This window comes from Scyliorhinus canicula, chromosome 16, assembly GCF_902713615.1.
Source record: "Scyliorhinus canicula chromosome 16, sScyCan1.1, whole genome shotgun sequence".
Classification (NCBI taxonomy): domain Eukaryota; kingdom Metazoa; phylum Chordata; class Chondrichthyes; order Carcharhiniformes; family Scyliorhinidae; genus Scyliorhinus; species Scyliorhinus canicula.
The window spans coordinates 100,785,777-100,801,552 of record NC_052161.1 but is presented as its reverse complement, the minus strand read 5'-3'; the positions used below and the strand labels follow the sequence as shown (position 1 = coordinate 100,801,552).

Below are 15,776 nucleotides of genomic sequence, written 5' to 3'. Positions count from 1 at the left end.
AGGGATTTAGATATTTCAGTCAGATTTGTTTTGTCTTCTGAGAGATCATAAGACAAGAAAATATAGTGAGAATGAATTAGTCCACGAGAACCTGAATCTTTAAAACCACATTTTTAAAATGCATCACTGAAAATACTTATTTTGTATTTAGATTAGGAATTATGTATGATATAAATGTACAGAACATAAACAAATTGCTCGGTGTCACTTATAATAAAGATGACCTTACATTACCTTCATGATTTTAATGGAACAAATGCAAACTTGTTAAAATTACTCATTGCCTTGCACCAGCTTCACCCCTTAGAGATTTTCATTCCAATACAATGTGATTTCAAGATAACCATATTAAATCAAGCAAGGACATTTCAAATACAGTAATTCATTAGATTTTTTTTTACAGACAGAAACAGAAGAGATCATGGTTGGTGCCATAATCTACATCAAGCTACAAAAGAGTATGTCTACGTGCAAGGTAGGCATCAGAGATTTTGCAAATTCCACTATGTATACAATCTTTGTTAAGAACAACGCTGTTTCTTTGCACCCATGCTTGTTAAAGCTGGTCAGCTGTAATAAACTTAAAGTTTCCTTGGACTGTTTGTTTAATGGTTTGAAGTTGTCTCCACTTTGGTTAACAGTTACAATTTTTATTCAAATGAGACTTAATGCAGTACAATATTTTAGCAGTATACAAAGTATCATTTTAAAAAATATTACCCGTGTTTGGCCTTTAGGTAGAGGTTTTGACCTGTCCCCAATATTCACATACGCCAGACAACTGTCTGGTGTCCATCCTGGTCCTTCTAGCTTGAAAATGTACCGACTTACGAGGATATATTCCATAAAAACAAAACTGCGGAATAATCTATTGAATCATAGGCACAGCCGGTTTAGATACAGGCCTTGGCCTCCCTTATCTGTCTTTTAGCTTAAGCACAGGCTTTTTCAGGACTTATTTTCTGTTTTCATTTTGATGATGCAATCCAGGTCCTTGAGGACAAATGTTCTAATTGTAAATGAAACCTATTTTGTAACATTGTTTTCCATTATACCAACAGATGAGAAATAAATCCAAAGCAATAAACCTATAGACGAGCAACCTTATTATTAAACTGTAGTCCAGCAAATCTTAATGTTGAAAAGCATTAAACGAATATTATATTTGATTATATTTCAACAATCTGCTGAAGTTTGCACAGTCCAACAGACATGGATAAGAGATAAGGCTGTAGACAGTTCTAAGTCTCACCCTATCCTTTTCCCTCTCTTCTCGCAATAATAATCAATTTGTGCAACAAGACCACCTAGGACACTGCATCTGCCTGAATGAAGTCAGTGGACAGTCTAAAATGTATTTGTGCAGAACAGTAGCTCGAGAAAAATGTTGAGGGTGATTTAACTCTTCCATTTCCTAATTGTCTCAAAATATATTCCAAAACCCATATCCTTATACAATGTCCCTTACTTCGGTTCAATTTTTAATTTAACTACTATTCTTGCAAGGTTTGCATGGATTGCTGACATGTTTTGGTGTTTTTGACAATTTTTCCATAACCATTAAGTTATTTTAATACTGTTTTAAACACTAAAGTCTGAAAATAAGTTATTGTAATACTGTATTGTAATACTGTTTTAAAAGCTATGTGCATAAACATGAATTATTTAAATAGGCACTAGATGAAAGGTTATTCACGTGGTAAATAGAAACTAAACAAGCAATTTGTTAGCCTGTCTGGCCAATCAAAGGACACCTTTAAACTATGTTTGAAATCTCTGATCTCTTTTTACAAACCAAGAGATACAAGCACACACAATGATAGGCTTTCTTTAAACTAGAAAGGCAGTCAGGTTTGTTAACTTAGCCAAATAGGCTAAAAATGCTGGAGAATGGAAGCTCTTACGTTAATTAAAACCTTCTCTAGTGTGTTTCTATTTTCAACATTATGCAATGATAGATCGTAATAATTGAACTATTCTAATATGATCATAACTGTTGGTCAGTATGTTCATTTGCTGTGAAATAAAACAGATTAATGATTTGTATCAAGCCTCAACTCGCCAAATATTAGCTGGGTCTGCTTTTGAAGAGACTGAAGAAACCCGCATGCGGAAGACACAAATGTCTTGTTTGACTCACAAAACAATATTATTATACAACTTCCAAGCCATGCTATTTTATAATGTGAATAAACTCTCATAACAATTAGACTCTCAGACCGCCACAGTAGTGTCTGATGCCACTGAACCTCAGGAGGTACCTATGGCAGATTGAAATTTGCTGCATTCAATTTTCCTAAATCACACAGCACATTACAATTTGCAACTAGTCTCTTGTTATGACCTGCAAGAAGCAACCTTTTCAGTTTTTGCAAATTCCTCTTCACTAATCTGAAGCAATCTGCCTGTCCCCGGGTTTGGTTTGGACTGGGTCCAAACCATAGTATTCTGTAGCATCGTGTTCTTCATAGCAGTGATTTACTCGTGAAACACTGAGGCAACAAAAGAGGCCATCTTCATTTGTTGTGTAATGATCAACCAAGGCTTTTATGCTGGGGAACATTAGTGTATTCAGTTGCTGGAAGAGAACAAATAAACATTTTAAATGTTAAAAACCACCATTAGAAAAAAAGAGCATTTTGGAATTTTAAAAGGTTTTGTAATCATACCTGCAGATAATATTTGCCTTCATCATTTTTACAGATCAGATAGTTTATCACACCAAAGGGGGTCCGCATCATCAGTGTCCAGCACTGCAGGGGGCCGGGATTCACCCACAGTAAGAAAGATCCCATAACATCATATTTTAAAAGTGTTGTGGCGTAATCCCTTTACAAAAAATAATAAGATATGCGAGATATCAGATGCTTGTGAATGGAAAAACTATTTTTAACATGCAATTGATCTTAGCTTTTCAAGCAGTCAATATTAATTGCCAAGAGCATTAGACTGGAGGTGGGTATACAATGTGTCCCTGAGGGATCAGCACTAGGCTCACTCTTCTTGATATATATTAATAGCCTAGATTTGGGTGTAGAGAGCACCATTTCAAAATATGCAGATGACACAAAATTGCAAGAATTGTGAAATATGAGGAGGACAGTGATAGACTTCAAAAGAGCATTTTGGTGGGAAGAATGAGGAGAGGGAATATAAACTAAAGGACACAATTCTAAAGGGGTGTAGGGACAGAGAGACCGGGAGTCATTGAAAGATTATAGGTTAAGTTGAGAAAGTGGTTAAAGGGGCAGGGAGGACAGAAGGGAGGAGTTTATGGTGAGTCTTGATAAAACAATGGTTTGACCTCAACCGGATTATTATGACACTTCTGGGCCCCACACATTAGGAAAGATGTGAAGGCTTTTAGGGAAGTTCAGAAAAGATTTACAAGAATGGTCCCAGGGATGAGAGGCTTCAATCATGTGTACAGACTGGAGACATTGGGGGTATTTTGTGCCCACGTTAGACATCAGCGAAAAATGCGGCGCGACCGCGAAATAGCTGGTTTAGCCCACTGGGCTAAATAGCTGGCTTGTAATGCAGACCAAGGCAGCAGCGCGGGTTCAATTCCCGTACCGGCCTCCCCGAACAGGTGCCGGAATGTGGCGACTAGGGGCTTTTCACAGTAATTTTAATGACGCCCACTTGTGACAATAAGTTATTATTATTATTATTATTATTATTAAAAGCTGTTCTTGCCAGCGAGATCGCGTGATGTAATAAGATACCCATCCAGAGAGGACAGGAAACTAATTTCAATACAACTCAATACATATTTTATTCCAAGCAAATTCAAAAGTACAGATATAAATCAAAAAACATTGTCCACAGCCCAAAGTTCACAGCTTGTGCAAGCTTTTCCCCCTTTTCACTCTCTTCCCCACTCCCTCGCTCCTTCCCCCCCAACCCACTCGCGATGAACAATTCCTCAAACATGGTCAAGAACAGTCCCTACCGTGTCGCAATGCCCACCGCTGATCCCCTCAATTCAAACTTAATCTTCTCCAGCCGGAGAAAGTCGTACTGGACCCCCAGCCAGTACCTCTCCAACTTCTAGCAGCCCCAGAACATATGGCGTGATTTGTTGGTCCTCACCCATACTTCTCACACTCGCCCCTTCGATGGGGTCATGATCATGTTCAGTAACAGCCTAACATTAGTGGAAAGCTGCCTGCCCTTTACGAAATCCGTTTGGTCCTCTGCTAGGTCCAGAATCGTTCCCAGCAACCCCTTCACAAACCACACATTGTCCCAATTTGGTGCGTAAACATTCACTAGCATCATTGGCATCCCCTACAACACTCCACTCACTATCACATACCTCCCACCTGGGTCCCGTACTTCCTTGGCCCCGTCTTTTTGCTCAGCAAGATGGCCACACGCCGCGACTTTGAATCAATGCCGAGTGAAATGCCTGACCTACCCATCCCTTTCTCACCTGACCTGATCCTTCACCCGGAAATGCGTCTCCTGCCGATTGACCACCCCAGCCTTCAAGCTCCTCATGTGCGCAAAGACCCGAGACCTCTTCATCAGCCCGTTCAGTCCCCGTACATTCTATGTTACGAATCTTACCACAGGCTTCCGACTCCACTCCCCTCTACCCTCCGCCATTGTTCCCTTCCAATTCTACTTCTTTAATTTCACCCTGAACCGGGCCCATTCAAGATGGCCCCCTTCTCCGCCCATGACCACGCTCAGTCTCTGACATGCTGCTCCTCCACCTCGGCTTTGCCGACCCCCATACCTCACTTCTGTTGTTCAAAGCATTACCTGGCAGTTCCTGCCTGAAGGCCTCTCATATCTACCCCTCCGTTGCCCTTTCCTCCTTGGTCTGTACAAACAGCTCCCTGTGGATCCCACCCTCCCTGACACAAACAAAGACAGATCCGAAACCACAAGTCACCCTCTCCAAAAAGAAAAACATCACACACAGCGGGGGGTCGGGGGGGGGGGGGGGGGGGGGGGGGCACGGTAGCAGTGGTTAGCATTGTTGTTTCACAGTACCAGGATCCCAGGTTCGATTCCCATCTTGGGTCACTGTCTGTCTGTGGTCAGTCACCCCGTGTCTGTGTGGATTTCATCTGGGTGCTCTGGTTTCCTCCCACAAGTCTCAAAAGACATGCTTGTTAGGTGAATTGGACATTCTGAATTAACCCTCTGTGTACCCGAACAGGCGCCGGAGTGTGGCGACTAGAGGTTTTTCACAGTAACTTCATTGCAGTGTTAATGTAAGCCTTCTTGTGACAATAATAAAGATTGTTAAGATTATTATGAGTGTGAGAGTTGCTCCCTTACGACCTATTGCTCCTTACCCAACAATCACAACGACAAAACCATCCCACCCGTGAAAAATCTCCCCCCCCCCCCCCCCCCCCCCCCCCCGGAATACTCAAATTTTCTGATCTCTGTTGTTTCAGCTCCTCCGTCTCCCATCTACATTCAGTTCTCTCTGAGGAAGTCATTGGCCTCCTCTGGGGATTGGCGACAAGGGCAGGGGGTAGCGTTCAGTGGCTTCCCCTTGCTAAGTGCTAGGTCCCTCAAACAGGCACCAAGTGCTCCAAAGGAGCCTGCAAAAAGCCACAACATGCTTCAGGCGTGGTGGCTGTCCTGCCCGCTGTTGGTTGATATCAGCGACGATAGGATGAGGCTCTTCCCGTACCAGCCTCCCCGGACAGGCGCCGGAATGTGGCGACTAGGGGCTTTTCACAGTAACTTCATTGAAGCCTACTCGTGACAATAAGCGATTTTAATTTTTAATTTTAATTAAACAGAGATTAACTGACCATTTAAGGGCCAATTGGTGGCAGGGTAGGCAGGGCATCCACGTGCCTTCCCACCCCTGACTTAATCCACCTGACACCTTCCTATCTTATTACAAACCCAACCTCAAACTCACCTCAGAGAAGGCATTAAATCACATCCTGTGTCTCTAGGTGAGGATGTGTCAATCTGCTTAATTGAAGAGATGAAATGACTTGGCTTGGTTACACAGGTCCCTGATTCTCTGTGCAGGTACTGGGTTGTTTTAGACATCTGATAACGTTAAGGTTCCACTTAAAAGCCCATGAAATATCTGGGCAGCTGCAGGTATAATGAATAGCTAGTGTCATTCATTCACCTCTGACTGCAGTTGGGTCATTCATTTCACAATTTATTTTTTAATCTAATTTTAGTGTATCCAGCTGGTACATATTTAGGCACTTTGAAGTTTGTACTCCATTATTGTGAGCAACATTTATTGAGTTTTGTTTTTGATATGTTTGCTCTTTTCCCTCCGATAAACAGATAACTTACAGATATTTAGTACTTAACTTATCCCTGCCCTGCTTCAGTTTCCTATTTCTCTTTTGTGTCAGGGATCAAATGTTATCCTGTTCAAGCAATGGCTTCCCACCACAAGTAGGGCCATTCTGGCTCCCTGACCTTTAAGGAAATCTTATTAAACACGCCAAGAAATATATTTGCTACATTGGCCTTCTTTGCCTCCCTGGAGGCAGGCAATGCAATAGGCTTCTACCAGTACAGCCCGTGTGGCATTCTTCATTGATGGTGCACACAATTGCAACCTTATGTGTTCCCAAACACACTGAATTGGTGCTATTCTGAAGTCATACAGCCTAACTGGCTGATGTGAAGGCAAGATTCTGAATTTGGCAATGTATGTCTTAGTAATGCCTGTGTTGTCCACTCCTGAAAAAAGAAGCATGATGCAGCATCATGGGCCCTGAAGCAGACTTATTTAAAGAGCCAGGCATCTTTAAATGAAAGTGAAATGAAAATCGCTTATTATCACAAGTAGGCTTCAAATGAAGCCCCTAGTCGCCACATTCCGGCGCCTGTTCGGGGAGGCTGGTACGGGAATTGAACCGTGCTGCTGGCCTGTCTTGGTCTGCTTTCATATCCAGCGATTTAGCCCTGTGCTAAACCAGCCCAATCTTTATTATAGGTAAGTAAAATTTATGGAACTTTTTATATTGGGAAGTGTCTGCAAGTACACTCCGATGTTTTTGGAGGTGTTTTTCCATTTAGCAGAGAGTAATGCCACATCTTCACAGGGAGGGCAGAAGAACTAGTCACCTGTCCATACAAAGGCTGCAACAGGTATGGGACAGCAGTGACAATGCCTCTGGGTCTGCAACAATGACAGGGAGATATAGCCAATTCATTGGAGAGGGCAAACTTCACGCCATTCCTTCCAAGTTGCAGCCAGACTCCTCCCTACTCCTTGACATTGGCAAGTGGCTGCCTGACTGCCGACCAATGAACCCAGCATTTCGGTGTGCATGCTCAGTCAGCGTATCCCTGCATGGCATCCTATCGAAGCCCTCATCAGAGTTCTCTGCTGCAATGTTTGTCTGTTATTTGCCCACAGGAATGGTCACAAGCAAACCATCTTTTACCCCAACTGCTTGCAGCTCACTGTGTGCAGATCCCAACTCTTTACAAGACTCCAATACAGGTGCGGTGTCAGTGTCTGAGCTGGAGGTTGCAGATTATCCCTGCTGTGCTATTGTTCTGTGCCTTCGTCCTTGGGCTACTGCGACTGTGCTGGCACCAGTGGTTGCGTCTGCTACAAAGATACCTACAGAGGCTGGAAACCTGAAATAAGAGCAGAATGTGCTGGACTTGGGTCACTGTCTGTGCGGTGTCTGCACTTCCTCCCCATGTCTGTGTGGGTTTCCTCAAGGTGTTCCGGTTTCCTCCCACAAGTTCCAAAAGATGTGCTTGTTAGATGAAGTGGATATTCTGAATTCTCCCTCAGTGTAGCCGAAAAGGCGCCGTAGTGTGGCAACTAGGGAATTTTCACAGTAATTTCATTGCAGTGTTAATGTAAGCCTACTTGTGGCAATAATAATGATTATTATTATTATAACTTCTCAGCAGGACAGGCATCTGTGGAGAGCAACAGAGGGCGAGATCCACAGGCCTAGCCATGCTCGAACGGGAGCGCTAGGATCAAGAATCTGCCCACAATGGGTGGGACCAAGCTGCACTCTCTTAATTAGGCCTTAAACCTACTAAGGCCTACCTACCTGTGATCTACCGGCCTCCCGGTATCTAAAGGCCTCCCCAGGGAGTCCCGAACCAGATACCATTCAGTACTGGAACCAGGCAGAACGATGCCTCCCAGCATTGGAGGCACCTGGATGGCCAGGAATAGTGAAGGGTGGCCCCCTCCTCCCGAAATGTGGCTCTACCTTGGCACTGCCTGGCTAGTACCCTGGCACTGCCACCCTAGCATGGCCAAGGTGACCGGGTGGCAGTCAAGCTGGCAGGGGCACTGCCAGGGTGACAGTGCAAGGATGCCCAGGTGGTACTGCCAAGGGTCAGGGCCCAAGGAGGGCCCTGCCCATGAAAGGAGAGTGGAGTGGGATATGAAGGGTTCAGGGGATGCAGGGCAGGTAAAGAGGTTGGGGGGTGATGGGGATCCTGGAAGTGGGGGCCTCTATGGAGGCTTGGGGGAGCCTGAAGAGGGGGCCGCCAAGGACCCCATAGCGGGGTGTCCTCACTTGGGGGGGTGGGGTGGGATGGGGGAATGCCCATGTGTGTGGGGTGACTTTGCCCATGGCTGAGGGGTGTAGCTCACTTAGAAAACAGGGCATTTCAAAATGGCAGCCAATCTCTGACTCCAGCTCCCCAGTGATGAAAATAATTCGAAGTGTGGGCGAAACCGGTGAGAAACTCGCCAGGGCCCAAAAGAGTGACTAAGTTTCATTGAATAGCGGTGGGGAACTTCCAGCAAAATCTGCCACAAATGGCACTTAGGGCGTGATCCAACAGCCATGCTGCACCTAATTGTGGGCGGGATCACATTTGGCAAATCTGCATATTAGATTGAGATAGTTAGTCTCACTCTACTGTGCAGATTCCCGAGGTACCTGAGGCTTTGGGATTCTTCCCCTTTGCCTTGGACACAGAGGATGAGCGCTGTTCAGCACTGGTCCCCACAAACGTGGACCAGATGAAACAGCACTTGTTGGGGTCTCCAGGGGATTGGAGACCGCAGCTGCATGCTCTTTAGACAGGGTGGTGCCCTGGCACTGCTGGTGCCATCTGGGCATGATGGCAGTGCCTGCCTAGTACCCTGGCAGTGCCATCCTCTCATAGTGCATTCAGGCTGGGGGAGGGGGGCGGGGGGTCAGGGACTGCATTGGGCATCAGCGATTGCGACGGCATTTGACTCTTGCTATACTGGAGAGTTCCGGCGAGCGGAGCCCCCAGTGTACAAAATGGAGCTACGTGCAGACTTGGAAACACGTGGCTAAACACGCTTGCTACGGGACTTTATTCCCATTTAAATGAATCGAGCCCCTGGAAACTTTTCCATTAGAGCGTGCCCAGGTTTATGATGACTCTTCGTGCAATGATCTGATTCAGCTGATCTGCTGAGTATTTCCAGCATTTTCTGTTTCTATTATAGCAATTTTTGAATATCTGATAGCAGAAGATCAGAAGGACAAATATGGTGTGAGGGAAGGGGTTGGGATGTGAAGCAAGAGGTAAATGGTCATAGCACAGCAGCCAGGTAGCAGGTTGAGGATATTCTGGGAATTGAGAAGGAGCATTAATCAACAACATACCACAATGCTCTCAACAATATCATTTTATGTGGGCCCTGTCACAACCAGTACTATTTTGTAGAGAACCATTTTCTCTGGAGGGTTCAGGAGATGCAGGCATCCTTGTCCCCTGCTCCCTTCTGTTATATGCTACCTTGTCCTGCAAGAATGAGGACTGAATGTCAGTAGTTGTGAAGCTCTGTGTTTGGGTGATGTGCCTGCCCGAGCTGGAGGACTACGGAGGCAGTGATAGATGAATGTGAGACCAGAAACCTTGCTAGGTATGTGAGGGTAAGGTTGTATTTGGATATTAGGCATGAGTCCTGAGTGCCAGGGAGTGCTGATAGGAGTGTGGTGCATTGAGCAGCACAAGAGACTAAGGTGGAGCAGTGAGCAGGAGATGTCTTGTAAAGATGCATTCAATGGTGTTGACCACCTACATTAGGGCAGTAGACTTCTTGTGGGACTGCTGCAAGGCCCACTGGTCCAGACTCTGAGAGCTTATGATCCTGGACACTTGCTAGCCCCTCTTTCTGAGGGTAAAGCTCGCAGGTCTCCTGCACTCCTCCCCGCCCTCATGGAAGAGTGTCTTTCTTCCAGCCGGCCTGCACAACCCATTCCTCCATTTCTGCATCCGTCAGTCTGGATCCCTCTTTGTGCCCTGGAGTTCAATTTGTAAGAATCTCCATTGCAGTAGCCTTTTCTCCACTTTGTCTTTAAAAGGCAGTCTGCATTAAGCAAAAGCAAGCTGGATGTGCCACTTGGCGAGTGGCAATGCTGTTGGCATCTCCTATTGTGAGCAGAGCTCACCAGCAGCATTCAAAAAGGGAGGCTAGCTCTGGGGGTGCAGGAAATTTTTACCACGATCAATCAGATGAGATGGAGAGATTCATTTTGTGCCTCACCCAGTTTGATCTAAACAGGTGTGGGCATGACACGAACTGCAGCCCCAATGTCCAAAAATTAGGATGAAAGAATTTCACATCCTCCATCATTGAATTCTAATTCTAATGAAACTCTTTGAAGCATTGTTACAAATGCCTTATAGCTAAGGTCATTACACTTGGTAACTGATGTACCATCAATTGGACTCGAGACACGATTAAGATCTTTAATCAGCTAGTTGTTAGCCCGGAGGTCGACTACAGAGAAAGGCCGACCGCCGGGAACTCTGGGTACTTATACCCCCGCCTCGGAGGCAGGGTCTACTTGCCTCTCGACCAATTGGTAAGCAGTCACATGACTAGTCCCAGCCAATCGGACGAGAGGCACATGACCAACCAGAGCCAATGGGAAACCCATGCTCGGCACCAATGGCAGTGCTCACATTCATACCACCACAGTAACATTTTCCTCTTTTAAGGTTTTATTTCAATCATGCATTAAGCTCCATTTACAACTTTCAACACAAACCCACAATTCTTTTCACTTTCAAAAGTAAGCTGTTGTTCAGTGACATGCAGTAGATTGTGAGTTGATATATTCAGTTATTTTCGAGTTTTGTTGAATTACTTAGAGTTAGGGTGCTGTTCTACAGATAATTTTCTTCTAAGATGTTTACCATAACTGGTAGGTCGGTAGGGTAAATTCCATGAGAGGGAAATGTGTGCCTACACCGTGGCTGGAATTGGTAAAGCCTATTCTTGTTTCCTTCTTCCTTATCTTAGATACAAAATTGAAGGTTGTCCAGAATCACAGAGTAGAAATAAAATTCACCTTGGATTTTGTACACTTAAAATCTAAAGGACATTCATCTCAGCCAATGTTCTGTACATATCTGGCTACTGGTCAAATGGCAACCCGAAGTAAAGGAAAACAGCTGGATCGTATTAGTTAGAATGTTCCACCCATTAATTTAAAGATGAAACTATTTTAATGTCAAACTGAATGATTCCATTTTCAGTCACATGTATGTTTAATCTTTTTTCCCTCCCCTGCACATTTATCAGCAGAGACAGAGTGCAGGTAAGCTGCCCTCAGAACTTCAACAAATTTATCCTTGATCTAAACACTGAAGGTGAATGTAATTAGACTTCATCTAATTTTTTCCCCCCTCACCCAGCGAAAAGGTGCCAAGCCAGGACTGGTAATCATGCGGAGAAATAAATGGCCCGAAACTCTGTTACTGTGCTTTTTCCATACTTTGTGCTGCATTCCTTTATGCTTCTTACAAAACACTCAACACTGACATTTTTCCAAAACACACAAACAGATTAGTTTACAGCTTAGTGATGAATTAGTCCCTCTGAACCCAGTTCAGAAGCATTTCATGTCCCTGCTCCCTGGCAATTTTAAATCAGTCATTGCATGAAAAATTACCTCGGGCTGCTCTGCAGATCCCACCCAAATATCAAATGGATCCAAAATGATATCTCCACCCTCCTTCCCACTTCTTTTGCAATGGCACACCCCATAGGACAACAGCTCCACTATCTGGGCCAAGTGTTGGCAGTGAGTGTTAGCGGCTATTCCATAGAATCCATACAATCCAGGAAGAGGCTATTCGGCCCATCTAGTCTACACTGATCCCTTGAAAGAGGACCCTACCTAGCCCCATACCCCTGCCCTATCCCCGTAACCTAGCCTGTACATCTTTGAACAGTAAGGGAAAATTAGTATGGCCCACGCAAACACGGGGAGATTGTGCAAACTCCACACAGATAGTCATCCAAGTCCAGAATTGAATCTGGGTCCCTGGCACTGTGAGGCAGCAGTGCTAACCACTGTGCCTCCCCAAATTCCACCACAAAGAGCTTCACAACTAAGCTCAATTCTGTCTTCCCATTGCTTATTTGTATGGTTCAGGCCAAAGCATGAAATACATTTCTAAACTGAAGAATTGGGGAGCTTGGGCACTTAATCCTTTTAAAAGTTCAGATACGAAATTTGATATATCCATGGATCTAGATAAAAGCAAACTGTCTAGACTTCTGGTGACGTCATGTCGGAGCAAGACGCACAAAAAGTGGCACCCGGCTGGGTCTTTGTTTTTGATCCCTTTTGCCCAGCTTTTCGGGGGGTTTTGATGACCAAACGCCTGTTGTGGGTTTAGAAATTGCCCCTTGATAAGTCATGTTGAAAATGTCACCAAAGAAGCTCGTCTTGAAGAAAGCTCGGGGGGGTAGCCCATCGAAGGTAGGTGAAGGAGGGAAGATGGCCACCGCGTCCATTACCTCAGCCACGTTGGCGGTAATGATGGCGCAGGAGCTGAAGAACTTTGGCAAGCAAATGGATTGGCAGTTTGAACGGCAGGGCAAGGAGATAAAAGAATCCTTTAAAGCCACTGTCGAGGAAACTTTAGGCTGATTCGGTGAAGACTCTGAATGTGGTTAAAGTGCAGGGTGAAACATTGAAGGAGGCCCTAATGTTTTATATATTTAGGAATGTATCCCAAGTTCCATGAGTTACGAACAGGGAACCGGGCAGAATCCCAAGGATCCTTGTAATGCCGTCAATATTACCTTACTACAAAAAAGGGAGAAAAATCAGGCTGTTCCAACCGCTCCTTTCTATTGCTGGGTTGCACTCAGACAAATACAAGAAAATTCTTGTGAGAAAAACAAAAGCCTGAACTTCACTTTTGTAGATCTCACCAAGGCATTTCAAACTGTTAGCAGAGATGGACTCTGGAAAATCCTTGAAAAATTTGGATGCAAACCAAAGTTCCTAGTCATGATGAAGCAGCTTCATGTAAATCAATACGTCAAGTCAAGCACAACAGAGACCTCTCAAGTTCCTCCTGTATCTTCAATGGTGTGAAACAGAATGTGTGCTGGTCCCGACCTTATTCAGCATCTTCTTCAGCATGATGCTGCAACAGGCAAGACCTTGAGAAGGAATTTTATGTACACATCCGGATTGATGGAGGTGCCTTTGACCTTCGGCGTCTTCAAGCTCATACAAAAACAGAAAAAAACCTCATCCGTGAACTTCTTATCAGTGATGACTGTGCTTTCCGTCAATTCGACCTGTTACATATAACAGCGCCTTTCTTCAAGGCAGCACAACTCTTTGAACTAAACATCAGTTTAAAGAAAACTGAAACCTGCGTCAGCCTGCACACTGAGAAGATTATTGGCCACCAAATATTCTCATGGAGGGAAGCAGGCTGAATTCCATCAAGCATTGCACTTATTTACGGAGAGTCATCTCTTTTGATGCCACTATAGTCTAGGAATTGGTTTTCAAAAGCAAACAGCGTATTTGGCAGATTCTGCACAGCCTCAGAGCACAGACCAAATTAAAGTGTATAAAGCTGTAGTTCTCCGGTTCCATACCGCTGTCATGTATGCCGTCTAGAATTCACCGGCAGAACCGCATCACAAACAGTAATGGAAATAGCTAGTATTAACAGCATTGAGGCCAACCTTCTTTGAAGACAACTGCATTAGACCCGTCACATTGTCCAGATGGACGACAGCCGGCTACTCAATATCATGTTGTCAGAGGAGCTGACCATTGGCAAATGGAACAGAGGGTCTTTGCACAAATGTTTCAAAACCTCCCTGCAGAAATCTCTCTGTGCCACATTGACCATGATCAATAGGAAGCACAGGCACTAGATCGTGATGCCGGGAGACACTACATCGGGAGTACTATGAACACCTTTGAGACTGAGCAAATAACCAGCATAGAAGAGGAGAAGAGAAGGAAAGGTCAAATTGCCTGTCAAAGTCCTTCCTGTTGATTCCATTAATTCCTACTTCTTTTATTTTTTCTTAATCGTTTTTGGTCCATGGATCATTGATCGAGACATACCTGGAAGTCGATCAGAGAAAGTAAGGAACTCAAAGTGTCAAAATAGTATGCTGTGTTATAAAGTTTTGTAATTTGGGCAGAAGAATTCAAATTGGACATATAGTAGCCATTACTTTAAAAAAAAATTTAGAGTACCCAATTATTTTTTCCAATTAAGGGGCAATTTAGCGTGGCCAAGCCACCTAACCTGCACATCTTTGGGTTGTGGGGGTGAAACCCACGTAGACACAGGGAGAATGTGCAAACTCCACACGGACAGTGACCCGGGGCCAGGATCGAACCCGGGTCCTCAAAATACATTTAACGCAAAACAGAGCCAGTTTATACCCCTGAAAGAGAAAAGCTCCACGACACAGAAAAAACAGCCAAGGACAACTAAAGAGGGACAGCATAAAACTAAAAGTAAGGGCTTACAAAAATGGCATACATAGCACAGATCCTACCAAATGGGAAAGATAATCTTAATAATAATCTTTATTGTCACAAGTAGGCTTACATTAACACTGCAATGAAGGTACTGTGAAAAGCCCCTAGTCGCCACATTCTGCCACCTTTTCGGGTACAGTGAGGGAGAATTCAGAATGTCCAAATTACCTAACAGCACATTTTTCGGGACTTGTGGGAGGAAACCAGAGCACCCGGAGGAAACCCACGCAGACACGGGAAGAACGTGCAGACTCCGCACAGACAGTGACCCAAGTCGGGAATCGAACCTGGGACCCAGGAGCTGTGAAGCAACAGGTCATGAAAGGAAACTAGCAATAGGAAGCAGTTTTATAGTGACATAAAAGGAAAGTAGATGGTCAGGAGCAATGTTGGCCTGCTAAAAACTGGAAGTGGGGATATTGTCATTGACGAATGGGAAAAAGCAGACATGTTGAATAATTACTTTGACTCAGTATTTACAGTTGACAAGGAGGATAATTTGCCGGAAGTCCTGAGGATATTAATAGGGTTCGGGGGTGGGACTAAAAAAAATTAATGTAAGTAACACATTAATAATTAGAAAATTAATGGAACTAAAAAGTGACAAATCTCCAGGGCCTGACGATTTCCATCTGAGGTTGTTAAAGGAAGTAGGGAAGCACATTTTGATGCCATAACTGTAATCTTTCAGAGTTCCCTGGATTCAGGAGTCTTCCTTCTAGATTGGAAAATTGCTCTAGTCACTCCACTTTATAAGAGGGGCGAAAGAGGAAAACCAGGGAATTACAGACCAGTTAGCCTAACATCTGTGGTGGAGAAATTGTTGGAGTTTCCATCTTCAAGGAAATTGAACATCTTGAAAATGTTCCATTAATCATGCAGAGCCAGCATGGATTCATGGCAAGTAGGTCATGCTTAAGAAACCTCGTTGAACTTTTTGAAGAGGTGACTAAGGTAGCGGCAAGGAAATGTCTATGGGTGTTGTTTATATGGACTTCCAGAAGCATTTGATAAAGTCCCACATAACAG

General features: G+C 44.3%; 1 protein-coding gene across 3 annotated transcripts in view; it reads right to left on the bottom strand.

Annotated features, from left to right (window-relative positions):
• Positions 1–2,367: 2,367 nt before the first annotated feature.
• Positions 2,368–15,776, bottom strand: part of sh2d5 (SH2 domain containing 5) — a 110,781-nt gene continuing 97,372 nt past the window's right edge. For all 3 annotated transcript variants that reach the window (XM_038821755.1, XM_038821753.1, XM_038821756.1), the window contains 2 exons: positions 2,670–2,829; positions 2,368–2,578 (listed from right to left, as the gene is read on the bottom strand). In XM_038821755.1, coding sequence (XP_038677683.1) covers positions 2,387–2,578; positions 2,670–2,829 — 352 coding nt within the window. In that variant the 3' untranslated portion in view covers positions 2,368–2,386. The remainder of the gene's footprint in view (positions 2,579–2,669; positions 2,830–15,776) is intronic.